General features: G+C 47.8%; 1 protein-coding gene across 1 annotated transcript in view; it reads right to left on the bottom strand.

Moving 5' to 3' along the window:
* Window positions 1–26598, bottom strand: part of SH2B2 (SH2B adaptor protein 2) — a 49570-nt gene that overhangs the window by 11582 nt on the left and 11390 nt on the right. Inside the window, exons 2-4 of the mRNA XM_048518472.1 lie at window positions 12709–13593; window positions 6846–6947; window positions 328–419 (exon numbers count right to left, since the gene is read on the bottom strand). Of these exons, the coding sequence (XP_048374429.1) occupies window positions 328–419; window positions 6846–6947; window positions 12709–13566 (1052 nt within the window). The 5' untranslated portion in view covers window positions 13567–13593. The remainder of the gene's footprint in view (window positions 1–327; window positions 420–6845; window positions 6948–12708; window positions 13594–26598) is intronic.

Here is a 26598-nt window from a genome sequence, read left to right as displayed (position 1 = left end):
GAGAGCTCTGAGAAGCTGTGACTAGCCCAAGGTCACCCAGCTGGCATGTGTGGGAGTGTACAGGCTAATCTGAATTCCCCAGATAAGCCTCCACAGCTCAGGTGGCAGAGCTGGGAATCAAACCCGGTTCCTCCAGATTAGATACACGAGCTCTTAACCTCCTACGCCACTGCTGCTCCTAGACCCAACTAGACCCAAAGCTCCTGGAACAGACTAATATATTGGTCATTGCATCCTTTTATTTAAGTTATTGTTTCATAAGGTGCTTTGAGGCCCCATTCTTTTGGTGTTCAGCATAAGTAATTGTGAGTTTCTATACTGTCTTACCCGGGATCTATACAGTCCTGTATATCCGCCACCCACGAATGCTTCTGTAATGAGTCAATTGTTTCCAGGATGTACTCCGCACCATTTTCTACCTAGGTGAAAAAGAATGGAAGAAAGCCGTTCAAATACCTCCTTTCTCTCTCTCTCTCTGCCCCTCATTTCCAGAATCCAAAACACTCAACGTCTGGATTTTAAGTGGGATTCAGCCCCGGAACATTTTTTAAATGTTAGGGCTGTATCCTAGAAAAGTATGTGGGGAGACACAAAAATTATTAGGGCTAGAGATATAACATTCACAGACATTTCAAAGCTATGGGGGACAAATGTTTTTTTCTCCTCAGGAAAAGAATAGAAATTTGGTGAAAAGTGAAATACGCAATACTTCACAAGCAAGGCATGAAGGTAATGGATTTCCCCTTGGTGTTTGCCCCTTGATATTTTACAGCTAGGCTTCGTCTAGCACTATGAGATTCTGTTTGGTCATCATCTTTTTATTTTAATTAATTCACCTGATCCTTTCCTTGCAAAACCTTTGCAGCAAAGTCCACATGTACTGTGAGTTTGGGGCATTTCAACTTAGCGGAGTGAAAAGGCAAACGAGAAGGGTGGACGTTTCATTCAAGTTGTCTTCAATGACCTCCCAAATGTCTAGTTTGTCCACTTGTGCACACATCTGTGTGTTAGTCCTCAGGAAAAAAAAATGTGGTTCTTCCCAGGGCCTTTACATCTCCAAGTTGGGTGGTAGTGCAGAATCGACTGGATAGAAACGTTTTTGACTGACTAAAAACAATACAAACATCTGTGACTGTCCCAATGAAGTACACCACAGATTTTTAAATGTACATTTAAGCACTGTGCCTGTGAAGGAAAAGACAGGGTACAAATATAACAACAGGTACACCATATGGCGAGTGTTATTTTAAAAAGCACTGACCCCAGAGGCACTCAGAAATCATCACAAGTGAGTGCAATTAAAATGAATGGTGCATGTTAAGATAAATTCCAACAATTATGCCCCTTGTTAATGGAAAAGGAAAGGAAGGAAGGAAGGAAGGAAGGAAGGAAGGAAGGAAGGAAGGAAGGAAGGAAGGGAGGGAGGGAGGGAGGGAGGGAGGGAGGGGGAGGAGGGAGGGGGGAGGAGGGAGGGAGAAGGAGGAGAAGAGAAAGAGAAAGGAAAAGAGAGAAAAGGAAAAGGAAAAGAGAGAAAGGAAAGGAAAGGAAAGGAAAGAGGAAAGGAAAAGGAAAGAAGAAGAAAGAAGGAAGGAAGGAAGGAAGGAAGGAAGGAAGGAAGGAAGGAAGGAAGGAAGGAAGGGAAGGAAGGAAGGAAGGAGGGAGGGAGGGAGGGAGGGAGGGAGGGAGGGAGGGAGGGAGGAAAGAAAGAAAGAAAGAAAGAAAGAAAGAAAGAAAGAAAGAAAGAAAGAAAGAAAGAAAGAAAGAAAGAAAGAAAGAAAGAAAGAAAGAAGGAAAGAAGGAAGGAAGGAAGGAAGGAAGGAAGGAAGGGAAAGGAAGGGAAAGGAAGGGAAAGGAGGGAGGGAGGGAGGGAGGAAGGAAGGAAGGGAAAGGAAGGGAGGGAGGGAGGAAGGGAGGAAAGCAAAGGAAGGAAGGGAAAGGGAGGGAGGGAGGAAGGAAGGAAGGGAAAGGGAGGAAGGAAGGAAGGAAGGAAGGAAGGAAGGAAGGAAGGAAGGAAGGAAGGAAGGAAGGAAGGAAGGAAGGAAGGAAGGAAGGAAGGAAGGAAGGAAGGGAAAGGAAGGGAAAGGAAGGGAAGGGAAGGGAAAGGAAAGGAAAGGAAAGGAAGGGAAAGGAAGAGGGAGGGAGGGAGAGAGGGAGGGAGGAAGGAAGGAAGGACAGCCAAATGAAGGAAGGACACAAAGAGAAATGAAGGAAGCCACAGGCCCATGGGGCTGAAATGGAAAAAGAGGAGGGAGGGAGGAGAGAAGGAAGGAAGGAATGAAGGAAGGACGGAAGAATACGAAGGAAGAAGAAGGAAGAAAAAAAATAAAGCAGCGGAAGAAGAAGAAGAAGAAGGAATAGCCCATAGATGATGAGTGCCAAATAAGCGGAAAGCACAAAGGAAGAAGGCACAAGCAAGAAGTGGAGTGGAGGGAGTGGGGTGGGGGAGGGAGGGAGGGAGGGAGGGAGGAAGGAAGGAAGGAAGGAAGGAAGGAAGGAAGGAAGGAAGGAAGGAAGGAAGGAAGGAAAGAAAGGGAGGGAGGGAGGGAGGGAGGGAGGGAGGGAAAGGAAAGGAAGGGAAAGGAAAGGAAAGGAAAGGAAAGGAAAGGAAAGGAAAGGAAAGGAAAGGAAAGGAAAGGAAAGGAAAGGAAAGGAAAGGAAAGGAAAGGAGGAAGAAGCAACCATTTGAATTCACTGCTTTGGGCACCAAATTATCTTGGGCCAACCCTGACTGTAATATAAACAAGCAGCCCAGTATTCATTCCTACAACTAAATAAGCCACCAGAAAAAAAAATCTTCTCCTCTCCCCTGGTCAGGTTATACAATCTGGTGCTCCCTCATCTTGGTCAAGAAACCTCAGTGCTGCCTAGAATGACATTCGGTTGAACTCACCTCGCTCTGCCGGACTGACTCACACTCCCAAAATAACCAGTGTAGGAGGTGAAAGAGCAGATTCCTGCACACAGCTGGAAGAGGGGCAGGGGACTTGGGGGTGGGGAGATCTTTCTTTTCACCTCTCTCAAACGAAAGTGATACAGAAGAATACCAGGAAAGAGGATAGCTGGAGTTCAGATAACACCACTCTCCAATTAAAAATGTAAGAAGATCCCTGTCGGAGATGACCAAAGTATCGAATCCCATCATTCTGTTTCTAGCCTGATGCCTCTAAACAAACTTCCCAAGCAAGGCGTGAAGCAAGTGGATTTCCCCTTGGTGTCTGCCCCCTGGTATTTACAGACAGGCTCCCTTTGCACACTGAGATTCTGTTTAGTCGTCATCTTTTTATTTTAATGAATTCGCCTGATCCTTTCTTTGCAAAACCTTTATAGCAAAGTCCACATGTATTGTGAGTTTGGGGCATTTCAGCTTAGCGGACCAAGAAGGCAAATGAGAGGAGTGGTCAAGATAAAGGAAGTACTTCTTCATAGAAGTTGTAATTAGTTTGTGGAACACACTACCGCAAAAATTTTGTGACCGACATCCAGTAGTCCCTGTAATTTTCCCTTGTGCCGCCCAGAACTTCTCAGATGGTGCATGAAACTGAGTTGCCTGGGAGAGTTACCCCTTGCTGGGTGGCCCCTTAATTGCATAGTGTTAGGTCTTGATCCTTGAATCAATAAACGGACTCTGGATGGTTGATCAGTAGTGCTCATTGGAAAGGAAACGAAGCACCCAGCTTGCAAGACCCGCCTCATCCAGAAACTATCGCCCCTCCCGTTTCCCCAAAGAATGTGAAAAAGAGTTACACTGGAGTCTAAGCACCCCAAGGTCAGCGTCAGATAGAGATAAAGGCACCTGGCCTCCTATGCTGGGGATAATTAGGAAAGGAATTGATAATAAAACTGCAAGGATTGTCATGCCCTTATATAAAGCACACGTGAAGATGCTGACCCGCATCTCTTGGAGTAACTGTGTGTTCAGTTCTGGTTGCCACATCTCAAAAAGGATATTGAAGAGATAGAAAAAGTGCAGAGAAGGGCAACGAGGATGATTGAAGGAATGGAGCACCTTCCTTATGAGGAGAGGCTGCAGCGTTTGGGACTCTTTAGTTTGGAGAGGAGACGTCTGAGGGGGGATATGATTGAAGTCTATAAAATTATGCATGGGGTAGAAAATGTTGACAGAGAGAAATTTTTCTCTCTTTCTCACAATACTAGAACCAGGGGGCATTCATTGAAAATGCTGGGGGGAAGAATTAGGACTAATAAAAGGAAACACTTCTTCACACAACGTGTGATTGGTGTTTGGAATATGCTGCCACAGGAGGTGGTGATGGCCACTAACCTGGATAGCTTTAAAAAGGGCTTGGACAGATTTATGGAGGAGAAGTCAATCTATGGCTACCAATCTTGATCCTCCTTGATCTCAGATTGCAAATGCCTTAGCAGACCAGGTGCTCAGGAGCAGCAGCAGCAGCAGGCCGTTGCTTTCACATCCTGCCTGTGAGCTCCCAAAGGCACCTGGTGGGCCACTGCGAGTAGCAGAGTGCTGGACTAGATGGACTCTGGTCTGATCCAGCAGGCTGGTTCTTATGTTCTTATGTTCCCCCACAGGACCGCAGAAACAATCCTTTTCCCATGGGAGTAGAGAGTGTCAGGATTAAGCCCAGTTATCTACCAAGTGTGTGAAACAATGAAAGCAAGATCAAGGAAAGAATGTTCCATTGCGTAGTGATAACATATAGCAGGCAAAAGTACACATATCTAAAAACAGTTGCCATTGACGGGAATGCATCTCAGTCACCCAAATACAATCACTGTCTGTATTTTATGTAGCCATAGTGTGGAGTTAGGAATGCATCTCAATCAACCAGGTGCCATCAAGCACCAATATGGTACACGCACAAATTACAGGGGACGTTGCTGCCATCAGAAGGTTTTAAACAGTGATCAGATGAGTTAATAGAAGAGGTTCATCAAGGGTTACTAGCTACATAATGCTAAATGGTGCCTTCAGGTTTATAGGCGGTCAGCTGTCAGAGGGTAATGACAGATGCTCCGGCCTTCATGCCCGGCTTTTGGGATTCCTAGAAATATCTGGCTGGCTGCCATGGGATTAGATGGCTCTACGTCTGATCTAGTAGAGCTCTCATAATGTAATGCACTTCTTATGGCCAGGGCTGCACCTAACTACTTTGTAAGAGCCAAAAGCCAATTTGCTGACCGGAAAGGCAAGAGGGAAGACCAGCAGGTTTTGGCCAGTAGCAAACGAGATTTCATCGCTTCACGCAGTGCTTCCCGAAACACAGTCGGTCCCTACAAATTCAAAAAGCCAGAGAAAGAAAAAGCCTCCAACCCGGAAAGAAACAAACAAACAAGAGCTAGACCCCGAGAGATTTCCCAACGTGAAGAAACCGTCAAGGTTTTCTTTCCTCTGACTGATGGGGAGCTTGGAGTCAGTTGCATCAGTTTGCATCAGTTGGATTTGTCAAGGAATGGCTCATTCTGCAGCTAGGCCGGTCACCATGGCAACCCTGCCCGCCATGGGGCATCACTGCAGCCCAGAGTTGGCTCTTTGATGCTCACTGAAGTTTTAAAGATGCTCACTGAAGTTTTAAAGATGGAAGGTAAGTTCTGCCAAGGTCAAAAGGAGAGATCATTAACCGTAAACCTGACAGGATCAGGGCGAAGCATCGAAACGGCATTTAATTCCCTCTCAACCCGTAACAAGTTGTTGAGACCAGAGAATCTGGATACAGAAAGGAACTTGGAGAGATATGGACTGATATTCTCACTTGGAACGATCGTATAAACTGACAGAGTACTCGTGGCTGGAAAAGCCTACCTCAAAAGATTGTTGTAGAATATCAAAACAGCACATACCCCCTCCCCCCCTCCGCCCACACACACACATATGGATGTAGCCCTCAGCTCCAGAAAGAAAAAAACATGAGAGAAAATGACAGACAGCATGAAAAAAGAGAGAGAGAGAAAAGGCAATGGATATAGACTTAATAGCTTTAATTGTAGGGTAGGGAATCATATAATTTTAAGTAGTGTTTGTTAAACAATATGACTAGTATGCAGTGCATATGATCAGCTGCTGCATGAAATTTTATTTATACCCTGTTTTCATCCCCGGTGGGGCCCAGAGTGGCTTACAACATTGTTCTCCCCTTCTTCATTTTATTGTCACAAACACCACCCTGTGAGGTAGATTAGGCTGACTGAGGATGCCATCTTTTGGTGGGGTCTTAGAGTTCCCCAGGATTACAACTGATCTCTTCAGGCTTGGTCCAGATCCATTCTTCCTAGAGTAGTTCAGACCTGCAGCCTTTTCCAGGATGTTCATGAATTGGCAATTCCCCAGCATGTCATGCTGGCAGGGGCTGATGGGAATTGTACTTCATGAACATCTGGAGAGCTGCAGGTTGCAGACCCCTGTCCTAGAGGAAATGGCAGCTTCAGAGCGTGGACTCTTTGGTATGTCACAAAGTCTAGAAAAATGGAAGTCCTAACAACATATCTCCACTGAGATCTCTCCCCTCCCCAAACCCAGCCTTTCCCAGTCATGTCTTCCAGTCCAAAATCTTCAAGAATTCCCCAAGCCAGAGTTGGCAACCCTACCAAAAGAAAATGACTAGCCCAAGCTTCCATGGCCAAAGCGGGATTCGAACACGAGTTTCCCAGAGACTAGCATCATACCATAACTACCGTACCGTGTTGGCTGCAAATGCACACTCCGGGATATTGAACAAGAATGGTTTGTGACTGGACTCTCTTCTCCACACAAGAAAATCCATTTGTGAACAACTGCTGGTAGCAGAACAGTACAATAGCCAATGACGTATGGATCCAGCCCCTAATTTGCCACCCTGATGTTCTTGGTGCCCGCTGAGGTGCCTTACCTTCAGCACGAAAGTGTTGTCTTTGTCCGGCATCTCCAAAGGCATGGTCGTTCGTACCTCGATAATGGCCGAGAGCGGGATGCTGACCTTAGCTTTGGAAGCCTGGGGGGTCAAAAATATAAAGAAAGAAAACAGTAACTCATGGGGAATAAGATTTCTCCCAGGGATCCAGGCCGAGGCAGTTTGCAGGAAAGAGCGCTTCTCCCCAGATTTTGCCATTATTAAAAAAAAAAAAAAGACAGAGATGATTTCCCTCGTGGTCTCTGCTAACTTCGAGATCTTTTAATTAAAAGCAAAGCGCTCTGGGGGGAAATATGGAAATGAAATGTATTCACTCCCTACCGTCACCCCCTAATTCCTTGCACAGTCAGAATCTGCCGCCAGCAACAACATTAATTTCTCCTCCCCTTCTACATGTTGAGAGGTGAAGAAGGCCTCATTTATTCCAATAAATAACATTTGACTTTTAAAATGCCCGATTTTTAAAAAATTTGGCATTCACAACTAGCCCGGGAATGATAGTAGAAAGGTGGAGAGAAGATAAATATCTGAGCGAAAGGGCCTGCAGAGATGCAGAAAAGACATTCCAGCCCTCTGGAAAACTATCGTCCTCAAATGAGCAACACAAAAATCGGATGTTTTATGTTGATCCCGTTTGTTTTGACAAGATTTGAGGAGGAGAACCAGCTGGTGGTCACGGACCACTGGAGCCTGAAGCATTTCCTTTTGTTCTCAACAAAACGTCAGTGTTTTAAAACCGTTGTTTGACAAACAGCTAGGGTGCACACAACTGGTCCCTGAATTATTCGCAACTCTTACTCCATTCCTCAAAATCTCTATGGTGTAGTGGTTGAAAGTGCTGGACTCTAATCTGGAGAACTGGGTTTGATTCCCCAGTTCTCCAAATGAGCAGCGGACTCTTATCTGGGGAACTGAGCTTGGTTCCCCGCTGCTACTGGGTGACCTCAGGCTAGTCACAGTTCTTCACAACTCTCTCAGCCTCACCTACCTCACAAGGTGTCTGTTGTGGGGAAAGGAAGGGAAAGAGTTTGAGATTTTTGAGATTTCTTACAGGAGAGAAAGGCAGGGTATAAATCCAAAATTTTCTTCTACCCTCCAGTCTCATATCAGAACTAGCTCCCTCCCTCCCAAACACACATAACTTTCATGCCTTTTCACTCTCCACTACGGTCCCATGTTTCTGGAACATAACCAGTCATCACCGGGCCAACTTTTTGGGGTGGTTTCCCTCCCCCGTTTCGGTTAATTTGCAAAGTCTACTTTTCCACATAGCTGGGGAGTCCCTCAAATATGTAACATTCTCCATGTCTTGGGTGCTGTAGCATAGTGGTTTCGGGACTTGGAAGGAACCGGTGAGCTCCTAGCAGAAAGAATTCCTGAATGCTTAGCTTGCATCTCAGGCTGGCATCTTCAGAGGATCCTCTGGAAGATGCCAGCCACAGATGGTATGAAACGCTAGGACAGAATGCTGCTAGAACACGGCCATACAGCCCGGAAACCACACAGCACCCAAGTGATCCCGGCCGAGAAAGCCTTCGACAATACATTCTCCATGTTGTTTGTGGGTTTCTCCATTTTCCTGCCTCTCTGGCAGGCACTGGGGCCAAACCTATCTTATTATTAGATGTAGTGAAATTCTGCCAGTCAACTGGCTAGATGCAGTAGACATCCACAGGCAGACTGTAAGAGGAACTCCTTGCCTATGCGTGAGCTGAATTCCAAAGTCTGCATTGTAAGAAGGCACGGTGTACCCCTTTCCCAAGCCACAGTCCAGACATTCAGGAAAAGAGAGGGGCAGGAATGGGTAAGGGGCTTCCAGTCATATTGTAACGGACAATGGTGGGAGAGGATGCAGTCCTTCCAAGGGACAAAGGCATTAATAAGCGGCTCAGGCTTCACAATCAATCACTTCCCACAGACACAATTGATCGAGGGGGAGAAACACAAAGATGTAGAAAAAATGACTGGAATATATATTTTTTTTAAATAAAATAAAGGCTGGGTAGTGAGAACTGCTTTGCTTTGATACGCGGGCTTTTAAAACACACTGCAGGGCAAAACAAAGGAGGGAAACCCTGATCAGTTTAAGAGTCTGGGCTTCACATAGCTGAGGACCACAATTCACTGACAGGAAAGGGGTTTTGAGTGCAAAAAGCTGCAGGCTCAATCCCTGGTGTCTCCAGTGAAAAGGATCTTGGGAAAACACCTGTCTGCTGCTCCTAACAATTACACTGTCCAAAAACTGTCAGGCAGTACCCACCAGGACTTTTTTTCTAGCAGAGAGACCTTCTATTGCTGGCCAGGAGACACTAAGGCTCATTCAAGACATGTGAATAATGCACTTTTCAAACTGCTTTCAGTGCTCTTTTGAAGCTGTGCGAACAGCTTGAATAATCCACTTGCAAACAGTTGTGAAAGTGGTTTGAAAACGCATTATTTTGCGTGTGCGGAAGGGGCCTAAGAGTCAGAACCAATTGTCCAGGGCTGTTCCTCATCCTCCATTGCACTTCCTTATTCCTTAATATCAGTAGGGGAGGCTGCTGTAATCTGCTGCCCCACTCATGAAGGACACATCTATCAGTGACTAGAAGCCATAGTGAGCAAAGAAAACCTCCACATTCAGAGGCAGTAAACTTCTGGATACCAGGACATCAGCCTCTGAGCCCTGTTGTTGGATCTTCAGAGGAACTGGTCAGCCACTGTGTGAGATGAGATTCTGGACTATGCTGACCACTGGTCTGATACTCGCGAGGGAGGTTCTTCTCTATGTCCTTAATCAATCAAAGCACATCCTGGGCAAGATTCAGCTTTCCTCCCTCCCAATTCAACACTTTGCCTATAGAAGAAGAAGAATTGGGGTTTATACCCCACCTTTCTCTCTTGTAAGGAGACTCAAGGTGGCTCACAAGCTCCTTTCCCTTCCTCTCCCCACAACAGACACCTTGTGAGGCAGGTGGGGCTGAGAGAGTTCCGAGAGAACTGTGACTAGCCCAAGGTCACTCAGCAGGAATGTAGGAGTGTGGAAAGACATCTGGTTCACCAGGTAAAGCCTCTGCCCAGAGGTGTAGCTCCAAGGGGGCGGGGGTGCACGCGACACACCGGGTGAATGCCACTGTGGGGGCATGGCGTGGGCATGGCAGGAGGGCACTCTGGGGCAGGAGATGCACCAGTGCACAGAGCGCTCCCCCCCCCTTGCTATGTTTCTGCCCCTGCCACTCCGGTGGAGGAGTGGGGAATCAAACCCGGTTCTCCAGATTAGAATCCACCTGCTTGTAACCACTACACCATATTGGCTCTCAACGACACCATAACCACTCTCAGTCATCGGGAGAAATGCACAAAAAGGCCGCAGAGATCTGGAATCAGCCCACAATCCTTTAACTGTAAATCCCAACCAACCCTTAATCCACAAATCAAATGGAGCCACGGCTCCTTGGATAACTGCCTCCTGCCGAGCGGCGTATTCAGCAATAATCCGGGATCGCCCACGCAGCTCATGAAAAAAAAAAACCCCGAGCCTTAATAACCTAATAAGACTCACAACTGCTCAGATCCATCCTGCGCTATTTTTGACTGTGTTGACATCCGGAGGAGACACGCTCCAGCAGAGAAGCTTGGGGGGGAGGGGGGGCTGCCTCTGAAATGACCCATTAACTCCGTGGAGAGCTGAACGGAAGCCTAAGACAGCAGAGGGAGTTCTGAAGGAGCAAGACCCTTTATACGGACCCCCACCCCTCTCTTCTAGCTGTACGATTAGGCTATTCAATAACTGCAGCAACAATAATTAGCCACGAGAGCTCGTGCTGAAATCAAGGAAGTCTTGTTGGTAACGGGCAAGTCAGGCGTGCACCCCGTGGAGCTATTTCGCCTAAGTATCCCCGTAGGAAGGAAAACATCTGCCCCTGCTATACGTGGTTCTAAGGGAAAAAACAACCACCCAGGTGATTAAGTAAATTGGCACAGCAAAGGTTTATAAACAATGCGCTGCATGGAAAAAATAAAGAGAAAAAACTATTTCTGCCTTCATAATATTTCAGCTGGGAGGTTGATGACATGAAAGTTACAAGCAGTAGGTTCAGGGAAATGAAATTTACAAGCAGTAGATTCAGGGCAATGAAAGTTACAAGCAGTAGATTCAGGGCAATGAAAGTTACAAGCAGTAGATTCAGGGCAATGAAAGTTACAAGCAGTAGATTCGGGGCAGACAAAAGGTAGTAATTCTCACAATGTACTCCACATAGTGGCCTCTAGCTTTCAAAAGGGATGAAAGGCATGAAATACAGAACAGTTGATCAGAACTGTTAAACAGAATGGCTAGATGGAGTCTGCATATTCAGACGCAATGACCAGCCGCTGTAGAGAATTACAAGGGAGGCTTTGACCTCCTTACTCCTACATTCCTTCTTGTAGGAATGGGGCATCTGGCTAGTGACTGTCAGTAACAAGATACTGGACTAGTTAGACCACTCCAAAAATACACTCTGTACTAATCAATTCACACACTGCTCAAACAATCAATATGACAGTACATGTGGTATACTATTCACACCGTTAAATAACAACTCAAAACTACATTCCATAAACCATCCTATTATGACGTAGTACGTTAACTGCTGGTAACTATGTGGAAGATCTCCAAAGCTCTGAGAGGGACAGCCAATTCAACTTCCTGCTTCACGGTCTATTCGCTTCCTCAATTCTATCTTGGACCTTCAGAAATCTTTCACATAGATAACAGTAGTTAATGTACCACATCATAATAGGACAGCTAATGGATTGTAATTTTGAGTTGTTACTTAATTGAATGAACTGTATGCCACATGTATGGTTACACTGATTGTTTGAACTGTGAATTGATCAGTAAAGAGAATCTTTTTGGAATGGCTGCTTACTAGAGTGTATATACACAGTGTGTTGTGACCTCTTGACAATCAGCATGGTGTAATGGTTAAGAGCAGGTGGATTCTAATCTGAAGAACTGGGCTTGATTCCCTACTCTTCCACTTGAATGGCAGAGACTTATCTGGTGAACCAGATGTGTTTCCGCACTCCTTCATTCCTGCTAGTGACCCTGGGCTAGTCATAGTTCTTTGGAATTCTCTCAGTCCCACCTACCTCACGAGGGGTCTGTTGTGGGGAGAAGAAGGGAAAGGAGCTTGTAAGCCACCGTGAGTCTCTTTACAGGAGAGAAAGGTGGGGTATAAATCCAAACACCACTTCTTCTATCCCTTACTTATTCCTTCTTTATTCCCCTTTTGGGGACTAGATAGACCAGCACAGCTCTTCTTCAAAATTCTCCCAGTTGGCAAGAAGATTGGCCACCCCTGAACTTTGCCTTAGTGCAGGGGTTTTCAAACTATGGACCTCCAGATGTTCAGGAACTACAATTCCCATCAGCCCTGCTACTTGGCCATGCTGGCAGAGGCTGATGGGAATTGTAGTTCCTGAACATCTGGAGGGCCATAGTTTGAAGACCTCTGCCTTAGTGTTACAGGGCACCTGACTATCTCTAAGGAGGATGGTTTATGTGACTTTCTGGAGCCTCCAATGTCTCCTCCAGAATACAGGCACTGGTCATATCTATACATACAAGGAGGACCAAGCAAGAAACTTAGCAGACAGGACAATCCATCCATTAATATTTCTGGTCTAATGAACGATACCCATAATGCCAAGGAATTTCTAAAACTTCCTTCTGGGAGGAAAAGGGTTGAAGAACATTTGGCTCCCAATGGGAATCCCTGGCTGGTTGACTGATAGCTACAAATGAGAGCATGCCCATTGTTGGAAGAAATATCAAGGAACTGCACAGTGAGAAAGTTTGAGCTATGAAGATCCTTACCTTAGGAGGAACGTAAAACTCCAGGAGGAACCGTTCCCCCTCCATCTTCACGGCTTTCCTCAGCAACAGGCGACATTTCTGCCACTGAGAGGCGCCCACACAGTTCGTATCATCAGCGACCATGTAGCGGAGGGTTCCCTCTCTTTGAATGTCCACCAGATCCACCTTGGAAGACTGGCCTTTAGTAAGCCGCAGCTTGTGAGTCCATTTTTCCCTGGAATCGCTGTGTTCCTTATTCCCAGGGGGACAATGTTCCCTGTCGGATCTCCTGCTCTGGGTAGCTTCCGTGCCTGGCTCTGGAGAATACCTCCTGTGCCACATCTCCTTCATTCCATCCACAACACACAAACTCATGTTCCTCAAGGAGAAACCTTTCTTGAACTTCTGCTTAGAGGTAGTATGGACAGAAACGTCCTCCGAGCTCCGGGACTGGCCATAGGAGGAGACTTTTCGTATCTGGACCTGTTGGGACTGGGTTAGATACCTGCTGGAGGGGACCGGGTTTTCCATGCTGTCCAGAGATTCTGTAGAGGTCTGATCTTTCCTCGGCAAGATGTCCCGGCCGTACGGCATGTGGCAGTTCTGAAGCCCCACGAATGGCACAATGTTGTATTTGGTGGGAGAATCTGATACAAAAACCCTGTTGACCTCTAAACTGAAGATGTCCAGGAAGTTAGCAGCAAAATGGTGGGAGAAAGAGGTATCGGCCCCTGGGGTGTCGTAGTGGGGGTTTTCCTTCAGGAACTGGCAGAACTTCTGGGCAAAGTCCACAGCAGCGGCCTGGGCATGGAGCTCACAGAATTCCTTCCAGTCTGGAAGCTGGGAGGGAGGTTCTTGGCAAACGGTATCACCATTCATGGCTGCTCCATTCCACCTGTCAGCAAACTGCCAAAAAGTCAAGAAAGCAAGAAACTGAGAGACAATCATGTTGAAGCCTGTCTGGTAACCCGATTACCCCTCACTGACCAAACTGACCCCTTTCATTAGGACATTTGGTGACCTTGGGCTAGTCACAGTTCTTCGGAACTCTCTCAGCCCCACCTACCTCACAAGGTGTCTGTTGAGGGGAGAGGGAAGGAAAGGAGCTTGTAAGCCACCTTGAGTCTCCTTACAGGAGAGAAAGGTGGGATATAAAACTAAACTCCTCCTCCTCCTTCGTTACACAGCTCACACAAACAGACCACTAACATGGACACTAACATGGAGCAGCAGTGGCGTAGGAGGTTAAGAGCTCGTGTATCTAATCTGGAGGAACCGGGTTTGATTCCCAGCTCTGCCGCCTGAGCTGTGGAGGCTTATCTGGGGAATTCAGATTAGCCTGTACACTCCCACACACGCCAGCTGGCTGACCTTGGGCTAGTCATAGCTCTTCTGAGCTCTCTCAGCCCCACCCACCTCACAGGGTGTTTGTTGTGATGGGGGAAGGGCAAGGAGACCTCACAGGGTGTTTGTTGTGATGGGGGAAGGGCAAGGAGATTGTAAGCCCCTTTGAGTCTCCTACAGGAGAGAAAAGGGGGGATATAAATCCAAACTCTTCTTCTTCTTTTCTCCACCTTGAGTAGACTATCAACTTGATGGGGGGGAGGGGAGAATACCCTCCAATTAATTATACCTTTCTGAACGGCAAAATAAAAAAACCAAATCCATCTCATTAACTCTGCTCTCCTTGGGAGGGAGGGAGGCAGTAGAGGCGTTATTTAAAACGTGATGCCAGCAAAACAAGACCAAACACACACACAAATTGGAGATTGTACACTCGCCTGGCATCTCATTGAAACTGGGCTGTTAACTCAGCCGAGCAGCTACATTTGCAAAATCCCAAGGGTGCATTCCCATTCCTCAGCCAGGATCATGGTTATATGTAGCCTAGGGTGACCATCCATCCCGATTTTCGCGGGACACTCATGCTTTTGCGCTGAGGAAGTCCTGGTCCCGGCTGGCTTTAACATTGTCCTGGAAGTTAGAGTGTCCTGCGGCTGCTGCTCACACGTCAAGAGGAGCACACTGCTCTTTGCGCAGCCCCCCCGGTGGAGACAGGAAGTTTCCAGAAGGTACCAAGGGCCCCGCTTTTTTGGGCTAAACTTCTGGTCACCTTAATGTAGCCCTATGCAACCCAGCTAGGGTGGAAAGAAGGAAATGCTTCTGGGAGCAGAGGACTAATTTGGGGCTTGCTAATGGACTGCAGAAGGGACCCAATCGTTTCCCCTTGCTGCCAGTTCTTAGCTGAGAAGACGCAAGGGCACGGGTTGGGATCGTTTTGAAGTTACCCACAACAACACAAACACGGAAACCCCAAACGCTTCATTATGGTTCAGAGCACTTCAGAAGGGCTTGGCAAACCGCAAAGAAGTTGAGACCAGAGCAGGCCTTGGGGGTGTGACCGAGTTGCTCTGAATGTGAATTTGGCAACACGACACACAGCCAAAAGACCTCTTTTCTACAAGTTTGTGGCTTCTAAGAAAAACAACCTTCTATGTTATTTGGAAAGGAAAGGCACACGAATGAGCCACGACTCGCTGGCACATGTCTGGGTTCAGGCCACAGCCAAGATCTTCCTCGTGCAGAATGAGAAAAGTGCGCCTAAAGGGCTGGGAGTGTGCGAGGAGCAAGCAAACATGCGGGACTGGCTGGTGGTTGGCCACAAGACAGGAAGGACGGCCTCCTCTCTTCAAGGGGACATGTCTCCATCAATGAGGGTTGCCAACCTCTGGGTAGATGCTGGAAATCTTTTGGAATTACAACTGATCTGCAGACTTTGCGGCATATGAGCGGCAGTGGCGTAGTGGTTAAGAGCAGGTGTACTGTAGTCTGGAGGAACTGGGTTTGATTTGAACTGTTACCATCCAGCAGACGATACAAGTCTGTCAAAACTAGGACAAAGAGGCTTAGAGACAGCTTCTGCTCTAGAGCTGTGGCTATGCTAAACTCTGCGGCTTCATGTTGATGTGTTTGGGGCTGTGTAGGGATGGGTGGAGGAAGGGGAAAGTGAGGATGGGGTATGAGTCTGAAATTGTGTGCATCGAGGAATGCTGCTGTAAATTTCGTTGTGCGTGCACAATGACAATAAAATGCTTATGCTTATGCCCCGCTCTGCTGCTTGAGCTGTGGAGGCTTTATCTGGGGAATTCAGATTAGCCTGTGTATATTCCAACACACGCCAGCTGGGTGACCTTGGGCTAGTCACAGCTCTATGGAGCTCTCTCAGCCCCATCTACCTCACAGGGCGTTTGTTGTGAGGGGGGGAAGGGAAAGGAGTTTGTAAGCCCCTTTGAGTCTCCTATAGGAGAGAAAGGGGGGGATATAATTCCAACTCTTCTTCATCTTCTAAAAATGATCCCTTTGGAGAGTGGACTTAGCATTATACCCAACTGAGGTCCCTCCCTTCCCAAACCCACCCTCCAACCTCAATTCTCCAGGAATTTCCTAATTTGGTGTTGGCAATTCTAGCTGTTGTACAAGACAAGCAGGTCATGTAGCTCCTGTCTGGCCCAGTCTCCTGCACTGCGAACTCCAGAAATTCCGGGAGATTTGGGGTCCATGATTAGGAGGGTCGAGTTTGCGGTAGGGGACATGATTGAGTCCCTCTTCTGAAGCTGCCATTTCTTCAAGTCACCTGATGGTGCCAAACAGGTAGCTGCACTACCTCCTCCTGGCCATCTGCGGCGCTGCAGTGCAGCAGTTCCCATCTTTATCACACCATCACAAGCACAAGGCGCCCTTATCCAGCGCCCTTATTTATTTGTATGTTCCCCGATGCTTGTTTCTCATCTTAATTGATGTGTTTGGGCCAGTTTTAGCATTTTTAGTGATTTTGAATTGTTCAGCAACAAATAAGGACTCCCAATATTTTAAACAAACACATTAAAATAGATGGTTACAGGCAAGGCCCTTTCTGATCGTCCTTTTCTGGTGTGGGAGCAACACAACAGCAAATTACAGCGACAAAAGCCACTACTGAAATTGGCCCATTTTATAGACCCCTTGGACTCGCAGAGCCTTCATAAAAGGGCGCAGGTCATTTCCAGCATTTGGCTGTCCTTACGACAGAACCGTTTTTAATAAAAGGCCTCTTGAGCGCTTCACGATGTGACCTAAATAAATAATGCAGGGTGTGCAAATTCAAGTTATTATTGCGTCAATCATTAGAGCCCGCCTCTGGATCAGACACTTAGAAAGGAAACCTGATGGTAAGTAGTTCATATCACAATACAGGCTTATTGCAACTCTCTGGGTAGAAGAAGAGAGGCGGCAGATTTCTCCAAATTTCAGTTTTTAAGAAGTTTAACCATTAAGAAAGACGGGAAGTGTGAAAATAATGAACGATGTCGACGAGCGGATCCAAACTCTATAAATGCCTATACCGTGGTTGAGTGTTTTTGTTTCGATGACAAATTGCAGGGTTTCACGAGCAGCAAGAGACAGGCCCCTGGCCCCAAAGAGATGACAAGCAGAACTGGAGCGTCAGGAAGAAAACTGAAGGAGGCAGGAGAGGAACAGACCATGAAGAAGGTCCCAAAGTTTGTTCCTTAGAATCTACAGTTAATTGATTTCAGAGAACGGGTGCTGGAAAATATCTTTCTCTGTTCAAGACATACGAAGCCCTAAACAGTTTGGGGCCAGCATACCTGTGGGGTCATCTGTCCCAGTACGTCCCGCTGCAAAGGTCACTACATTCAATGAGCAAAAATCTTCAGGTGATCCCTGGCTCGAGAGATGTCTGGCTAGCCTCAACCAGGGCCAGGAGTTTTTCTGCCCTGGCCCAGCCTGGTGGAATGCTCTGTCTAGTGCAGGGGTCTGCAACCTGAGGCTCTCCAGATGTTCGTGGACTACAATTCCCATCAGCCCCTGCCAGCATGGCCAATTGAGTATAACTTTTTAGAAGAGAAGAAGAAGAGTTTGGATTTATATCCCCCCTTTCTTTCCTATAGGAGACTCAAAGGGGCTTACAATCTCCTTTCCCTTCCCCCCTCACAACAAACACCCTGTGAGGAGGGTGGAGCTGAGAGAGCTCCAAATAACTGTGACTAGCCCAAGGTCACCCAGCTGGCGTATGTGGGAGTGCACAAGCTAATCTGAATTCCTTAGATAAGCCTCCACAACTCAAGCGGCAGAGCTGGGAATCAAACCCGGTTCCTCCAGATCAGAGTGCACCTGCTCTTAGCCACTGCGCCACTGAAAGGACACAGGTAGTTGTCCTTTCAAACGAATGCTTATTTATATTTCTGTTCATTTGCTGTAGAACAGGTAAATCTCCTAATAGGATGCTTTTTCTAAGAGGTCTTTTTTTAAAAAATTAAAATACCGCAACCCACTTTTGGATTTAAGAGATAGTCACATTCAAGATTCAATTACTTTTTAGAGTTTTACAGGCACTGATGCAACCAAGTCTTCCAAGATAAGCAACTCGACGGTGCCTTCTACCACCTCCTAACCACACATTCTCTGCACACCACAAAAGGCCTTTTAAAAACCACCTGTGTTTGGTTTAAGGCAGCTTCACACATTATCTACAAAAGCAACCAGCCCTCCAAATGTTTCACCAGGATTCCTGCCCACAATAAGACCTCACACAGTTCGCCGCAAAGGAAAAGGGAAGCGACTTTTGTTAACACTTCCATGACTAGTCACCTAGAATCCATTCTCATTCAGGTGGCCCGGCTATTTATAGTCCTAGTTCAAAGCACTGTCCTCGTTTCTAAAAGCCAGTTGTGCGCATGTCTATGCTTACACGGCGCGCTTGCATGCTGCTACACAAGTCTGATCCGGCGCACAATTTAGGAGCGGCTCACAAAAAAAAGATACAGCTCGCTTTCTCCCCCTCCCCCCAGCAAGATTCTAGCTCTCATCAACGTCAAGAAACATCTAGGATAATTCCCGCGCCCTTCCCAACAGCCATTCCTCTCTGTTGACCGAAAAACAAAACAAAAACCCAACTCCAAACAATCCCCAAACCAAAGGCACGAGGACAAAACACAGATTAAGCACACTGGCTATTTGCATTAGTTTCTCCTGGCAGCTAAATTCTGGATGCCGAAGAACGCAAGTGTCACGAGCCGGCAAGGACGTCATCCCCTCTAAAAAGAACAGCGGCAGAGTGAAATTGTGGCAATGCGTGGCTTCCTAGAGCGAGTCTATCCTTCATCTGTCCCTCAAAAGGGACAGAATTTAAAGCCTCGGAGCGCAAAAAGACCGGCTTGCAAAGAGTTGATTTTCAGTTCAAAGCGAAGCTGCTTCGTGTGCGGAGGAAGGCCCACGGCGGTTGGCTGGAAGGGCAGACAGGAACAGCTGAAAGGGAAGCAGCGGTGGGATGCGAGCTGACAGCTGTGCCCCTAGCCCCTTCCTCGCCCAATAAAACCCTGGCTTCTTCCTGGCTCTTAATGGCTTTGATTTCAAGGGTGACGGGAGACAGCGCTGCCTCCGAGCCCTTGCAAATGCAGCAACCTTAAAAGGCCGACCATCAGCAATAAAACACTGCATGCTTCCCTCCGCAGCTGCACTTCCCCGTCTCCCTGGGGTCAGCCCTGGGGTGCAGGGCTGCAGAGACCCCAGCCCTCCTCCCAGAAACATTCATGGATGCTTCCCTGAGTGGACTGCTTCTACTTGAAGGCAAACAAGGCAACGGGCAACCTATGACACGTGTGTCAAAGGTGACAGGCCACGATGTTGTGGGTGACGTTATTCTCCCTGTTTGAGTTACCAACGAAATGGAAGGAACCATAATACAAGAAATATGGGACCTGTCATGGAAGATGCTATCGCTACAGTAAAGGGAAGTCACATATGACTGTGAAAAGCATCTTTGCCTTTTGATCTCCTGAAGGGAGGACAGGAAACTATGCAGAGGTGCTAGGATAAAACTTTAAAGGCCTAAGTTACCTCTTGGCCTGAACAGAGTTTTCCTGAGAAGGGGAAAACAAAGGTTTTGGAATTCCATCTTGAGACATGGTCAGAGAAGCATCTCTGGGCCATGGGTTCCCGGAATGGGGACAAAGAACCAAAAGGAATGTAACCACCTAATGAGCAACCTCCGTGCATTTAAGTTTTATTTCTTTGTTTTGAACTTTTACAATAAATCTTTGAGAAATCAGCTGGTCTGGAGTTTAATAGGAGGGAAAAGAACCTGAGATTGAGGTGAGATAAGAGTGGCTCTCCCAAGCTTAATCTCAGCCTCAGTCGTACACCACCCAGGTCTTAAAACAGGCTCTCAGCATCCATACCAGCACATAGAATCATAGAGTTGGAGGAGACCCCAAGGGCCATCCAGTCCAACCCCCTGCAATGCAGGAACACACAATCATCTGATGACCTGTCATCTTCAGAACTGTGATTGGTGGCAACATTAATATCGAAAGAATGGTTTCTTTTTTTGTTTGGAGTGTGTGACATGCCAGCAGCAGAGTCAAGTTCGGCATTGTCCGAATTTTTGACACACCGAGCCCAAAAGATTTGCCATCTCCGCTCTAGTCCCTAAGAGAGGCACCATTTCTAGTATGGCGTACAGCTCTTTTTTCAAAATCATTAAGTCTGGAGACTTCTGGAGACCCCTAGTGGGGTTGTCAAGATAAGAGACATTTTGAGGTGGTTTGCCATTGCCTGTCTCCGCATCACAACCCTGGCATTCCTTGGAGGTCTCCCATTCAAATACTTGCCAGAGTTGATCCTCTTGCCAGAGTTGATCTGAGATCTGATAAGATCAGGTTACAATGGGGATATCCAGATCAGGGCTTGCAAGCACCAGGGCATTCCTGACCCATGGGGTGATGTCATCGTGAGGTTTACTAGGTAGACTAGGCTGACCAGACGTCCCGCTTTTGGCGGGACAGTCCTGCCTATAAACAATTTGTCCCGCGTCCCGCAGGTTCTTCAAATTGTCCCGATTTTTGGGGAGGCTCCCGCATTGCCTTCTGGGGCGCAAGGCAGTGGGGCAGCCTCCCGCATGTGCGGCCACAGGAGCACTCGGCCTTCTGGGGCTTGCCGTTTGCTGCCCTGTGATAGGGTGGGAAACAGTAAGCACCAGAAGGCAGTGCGCTCCTGTGTCTGCACGCGCGCGGCCGCCTCCCCCCGTCCCGGATCACAAAGGTGACCATCTGGTCACCTTAAGGTAGACTATTGTTTCCTTTTAATATTAACATTCGTATCCAATCCCCTTTATGTTCCCATACCTTTGGTGAGAGAGCCAGCGTGGTGTAGTGTCGTGGTTAAGAGCAGGTGGATTCTAATCTGGAGAACCGGGTTTGATTCCTCACTCCTCCACCTGAATGGCGGAGGCTTACCTGGTGAACCAGATGTGTTTCTGCACTCCTGCATTCCTGCTGGGTGACCTTGGGGTAGTTCTTTCCTGCCTTTTCTTTCTTTTTAACAAAATCTTTAAAAACTCAGCAGTTTCAGAATATCTGGATTTGAAGAACCCTGTTCTCTCGGAGGCACCCCTCTTTCCTTCACAGCATGTGATAGAGCTTGCCCTCTGAAGCTGCTGTTTCCTCCAGGGAAACGGATCCCTCTCATCTAGAGATCAGCTATTCTTCCATGAGGCCTAAGCAGAGGTTGGCAATGCTCCGTACAGTGGTGCCTTTCCCAAACCATCTGCAACTCTATTGGAAAGGAGAACCTCCAGGGCCAGAGGGATAAATTAAAATAGCACTAAAATAGAGCATAGCAGCCCCTGTGGTGTTCTTGCTCATGACTGTCTGCTGTCCTTCAGAGTGACGGCCCATCGGGAACTTTCCCAGACCCCTAAAAAAGCAAGCTCACCCCTGAGTACTACCAGACTGCAGACTCAGAGGGCGCTTATTCCAGCTGCTTCTACAAATTCCATTAACTCTTTGAAAAATCCATACAATTTCACGGCTCGGAGGAGCAAAGGACTCACATCCCAGTTTCCAATTTGCCCAGGAGACACAAAACGGAAGCGACGGTCAAGCCGGCTTGAAGCCCCTGAGATGACAGGTCAAGACCTAGGCCCCTTCTGCACATGCAGAATCGCTGGCATAGCACCAAGGGGGTGGGGGTGTGCACGATGCACTGGGGGCGTGCAGGGGCATTTTGGGGGCGTAGCAGGGGCACAGGGTGCACACGTGTCCCGGGCGCAGCTCCCCCTCGCTCTGGACTTGTGCAAAATGATGCACTTTCAATCCACTTTGCAGCTGGCTTTCACTGTGCAAAACAGCAAAATCCACTTTCAGACAACTGTGAAAGTGGATTGAAAGTGCATTATTCTGCATGTGCGGAAGGGGCACTAGCCAGCACTAAGGGAGGGAGACAACACCCGGAGTGGAGGAGAATCGCCCACCCCTAATGAGCCGAGACTGGTAAGTCAAGTCCTGGCGTGGAACACACATATGGCAGGTTCCTTTAATCAGTATTAGGCCTGCAGCCATTCAAAAAACAAAAAACAAAAACCACACACCCTTCTTGGACTCAAGCTGGGAAGAGACACTTAGAAATGCAGATCAAGATAATTAGTGATATGTCAGCGCTCCCAAACCAAGGCTTTCTTTAGCAGCCTCCAACATGAAAAGGCGGAGGGAAAGAAGGCCTGTCTCTCTCGTTTAGGGCTAAAGGGAGAAGCACGGGAGAAGCCTTGACTGCAAAGAGAAAGGGATGGTCTTCGTGATTCTGGGGCCCAGGGCAAAACACAAGGATGGCACCCAGAATCACTCAATTGGGGAGGGAGGATAAATTGTAGGGTGGTAACATTTGTCTTCCTTATTGCTGCCTGAGATTCAAATGAGGTGAGGGATTAATGGGGGTGGTGGGGTTTGGAGCGGCTGGCTGCAGAGCTGTAGGATTCCCAATAGGGTGCCCGAGCCTGGGGTGGGTGGGTGGGCTGGAATGTTGGCCCAACACCCCACAGCTAAGACCGTCCCTGTGGTGAGAGACAAATTATTCCCAGAGCCTCAGAGGGTTCTTAAATCTGGATGACAATTAGCCACTTCTCCCCCGCCACAATGCGAAAAATTCATTAGGTGATCTTTTTGCAAGCCAAGATAACAACGATCTAGACCGTGCCACATTACGGAGCCCTTGAATCAAGACCGCACCGCTTTCCTAACGCGAAAGAATGAGGCTTCTTTTTAAAAATAATAACAAACAAAGCCCAACATGGAACTGCAAAGCCTACTCAGGGATATTAAAAAGAACTATCTGCACATGCGCAGAAGCCCTTCACGTATACCAAAAATACCTACCTACCAGGGCCAAATATACCTTTTTTTTGAATGGGGACAAAAGTTCAAAATGACAGTGGCGTAGGAGGTTAAGAGCTCGTGTATCTAATCTGGAGGAACCGGGTTTGATTCCCCGCTCTGCCGCCTGCGCTGTGGAGGCTTATCTGGGGAATTCAGATTAGCCTGTACACTCCCACGCACACCAGCTGGGTGACCTTGGGCTAGTCACAGCTTCTCGGAGCTCTCTCAGCCCCATCTACCTCACAGGGTGTTTGTTGTGAGGGGGGAAGGGCAAGGAGATTGTAAGCCCCTTTGAGTCTCCTGCAGGAGAGAAAGGGGGGATGTAAATCCAAACTCTTCTTCTTATTATTATTATTATTATTTATTTTATACATATTGTTCTTTATATGCCCAGTGTATCATCTGTCTTTATTTCTGGCATTTTTCGATCCCGTCCCGGGGGTAGGACTGGATGTCATTCACTAAATTATGGGTGGGCCTCATTGTTACTATTGATTTTATTCAATTTCAACTGCATTATTCGATTTGTCTTTCTTTTGCACCTTGTTATTTATTGTTTGTCTTCTTTGATCTGTACACCGCTCTGAGCCCTTCGGGGATAGAGCAGTCTATCAAATTGAATCAATAACAACAATAACAACAACAACAATAATAATAATGTGAGGGTCTATGTATATAATTATACACACACACATCATACGTGGAACCAGCTCCACAGCTCTGGGGGAAGACAGTACCATGTCAGATTGCAGGTGGAAAAATTCACATTTGTGAAGGTTCCAGTGCTAAAATATCTTCCTGCCACTAGAAAACTGGAGCAGACTGGTACAGAATCTGTCCCCCACCATGTGTAAAGTTTCCTAAGGGACCGTAGCCTTCAAAAATGGCACCTGAAGTGGTATAGTTCACACCACCGCCTCTAGATCTCACCATCCCCAGGCTGTTGCACAAGACTAGACCTCAGCTGTTTAAACACCAGCTTGCTTCCGAAACTGACACATCACCACCTGCCTCGTCTATGAGAAAAGTCCAAGGGGAAGAAAAGATCCCCCCTTCCCCAAGGAGCTCGAATGGGCACCGTCTCCTCCAAACATGTGCCAGATCCGCAATGCCCCCTTGCCAAAAAGATCAGAAAGAGGGACGGTTCGGAAGAGAGAGGAAGTAGAAGAGGATGTAAAAAAAAAACGAATGCAAAAAGTGGTCTTTGAACATTCATTTCTGCTGAAGGCAGGCACTGACAGCCTGACCCCGTTTCCATGGTTCTCAGCACCCGCCGTGGAAATCGAGGCCTTTGCCTCTTCGCGCCACGGCTCGCAATTCTGTTCTCAGTTCAGCACACAGTCGTGCCTCTGCCTTGTGCCAAGTGGGCCGTGCAAGGGAGCCTTTTGTCTCCAGCATTCTAATTGCGAAGCACATCAGTGCTCTTCGGTGCGCCAGCTTGCTCCCTTCTTGCCAGCATCTCCCATCTCAAGGAAGCCTCCTGATTGGAGAAGGCAGGGCTTGGAAACCATCTCCCTACCACCCACCAAGAATGAAACTGTCTGACAACGCAGCATCAGGCATGGGGGAAATCACCATTTTATCTGGAGTTTTTCGGACAACTTTTGCCTGTTTGGAAGAGCGGGCCACACAGAGCGGGCCCACAAATGAATCTTCTTTCTTGAAGCATCAGTAGCCACAGGGGTGGAGGCAGAATGGCTTTTCAGATTATTACTAGACTCCTATCCTGGAGGGCTGTCAGGAACCCTAAACTGAATCCCAGGCCCCTTCCACCAGAGGCGTATTGGGGGGGATGGCTCCCGGAGACTAGGCTCCGCCCCCCGGCTGGGCTCCCAGCCGGCAGCCCCTCTGCCCTCCCCTCCAGGGAGGTCAGAAGCGACTGCTGTCCTTCGGCCTCCAAGAGCTGCTTTTATAAGCACTGAGGCCAGGGGCGGGACTCAGGGGGCGTAGTCACCCACCCACCCCTGGGGGCAAGCCCCACCCCAAGCCTCAGTGCTTATAAAAGCAGAGGAGAGGGCAGAAGGGACTGCTGGCTGCGAGCCCAGCTGGGGGGGGGTGCCATCAGGGGGGCAGCCAGGCGCCCTCGACCCTGTCCATGTCGATGATGACATGGGCGGGGTTGAGGGCGCCTGAAGACGATGAGGCAGCAGGACTTCCTGCTGCCTTGCCGTCTTCCTGGTCACACCAGGGGCTGATTTTGTGCCCCCACATGACCAGGTTAGTGGCACTTGGGGTCACCCCTGGTCCCTAGGCAAATACGCCACTGCCTTCCGCATATGCAGAATAATGCACTTTCGGTCCACTTTCAATCTGGATTTTACTGTGCGGAATAGCAAAATCCACTTTCAAACAATTGTGAAAGTGGACTGAATGTATATGATTCTGCAGGTGCAGAAGGAGCTCCAGTGATGCAGGGGCTACGGGGTTCAAGCCCAGCCCATGGAAGCAGCAACCATTTGTCAACATCACCACTGAGTGGATCGCAGACAAGCATCCCCTGAATTTCCAATAACACCACAGCGGCTACTCTGCTGACTCCATTGCATTCATTAGTGGGGGGAAAAAACAAAATGGTTTTCTCTCGTGCTCTTTATGATTACTTCATTTGTGCCCTACCTTATAGGAGCCCCCATGGCAGCTCAGAGTTTTAAAAAAACAAAAACAAACCCAGGCCTAACCACTTTGTGGTTTGGTATGTAAAACGTATGCTGATGTCTGCATGCACTATACCACCGATCGTAAAACCCTGGATCAATAGATGATTCCTAATGTATAACGGGAGCCCTGCCACTCATATGGTGGCTACTGATAAAATGAGGATCCGGGAGAAGCGTCTGGAAACTAGACAGCAGGTGGGCATCCCTGGGTCGGCTTTTACCTATTTAAAATAGTTCAATCAGCGGCTGTCTTAGCAATTGTGAAAGTGGACTGAATGTACATTTGGGGCTCCGGAAAAAAATGCAGGGTGAGGCCACAGAATGAATGCCATTTCCTCCCTTGAGTCTACCCCAGGGGACTGCAAGAGGCGGGTGGTAGTGAGCCAACTCTTCATTTTCTGTGGGTGGGTTGGGGGTTGGAGCCCTTTCCATCTCCTCTGATCCCTGGATGTGGTGAGATTTCTGAGCAGAGACTGGCAGCTGCAAGACCCCCCACCCCCACGAGGTGATTGCCCCGCCTGCTGCTCTTAACCCAATACCACCCATGGCAACCCCAGACACTGCAGAGAAGTTAGCGATGGTGGCATCCCAGAGTGGGGTCCAGGGCAGCTACCCCACCTGTTGCGTGTGAAGACCATCCCTGTTTTCCGTCTCAAAACAGACAGTCCTTTCCTCTGCCAGAGCGGCTTACAAATCAAGATTTAGATGACTGTCTGAACCAAGCTGATGTTTTTACTTTTAAGTAAATTGGGTTGTGATCTTGGGGGTGGGGGGGTGTTGAGAAATTCTCCCCCCTCTCTGCCCAAGCAGGACAAGAATAAAGCCTTTTTAAGCGAGCTTAGCTGAGATCTATACGATGCAACATAAACACAGCACATCAGACTGGCTGTCTCTGTTCTCGCCCCTGCAAAGCCATCTTGAATCTCCAGGCCTTGTTTTGTTTTTAAGACCTTCTAAATAGCAGTATTATGCCTTCCCATTCAACAGACAACACCTCCTTGAACCAGTGGCCGGCTAAATGCAGGCTTTGATTTCCTGCCCAGACT

This window comes from Sphaerodactylus townsendi, linkage group LG16 (genome assembly GCF_021028975.2).
Source record: "Sphaerodactylus townsendi isolate TG3544 linkage group LG16, MPM_Stown_v2.3, whole genome shotgun sequence".
In the NCBI taxonomy this organism is placed as follows: Eukaryota; Metazoa; Chordata; class Lepidosauria; order Squamata; family Sphaerodactylidae; genus Sphaerodactylus; species Sphaerodactylus townsendi.
This window is presented reverse-complemented; position numbering and strand designations above follow the sequence as displayed.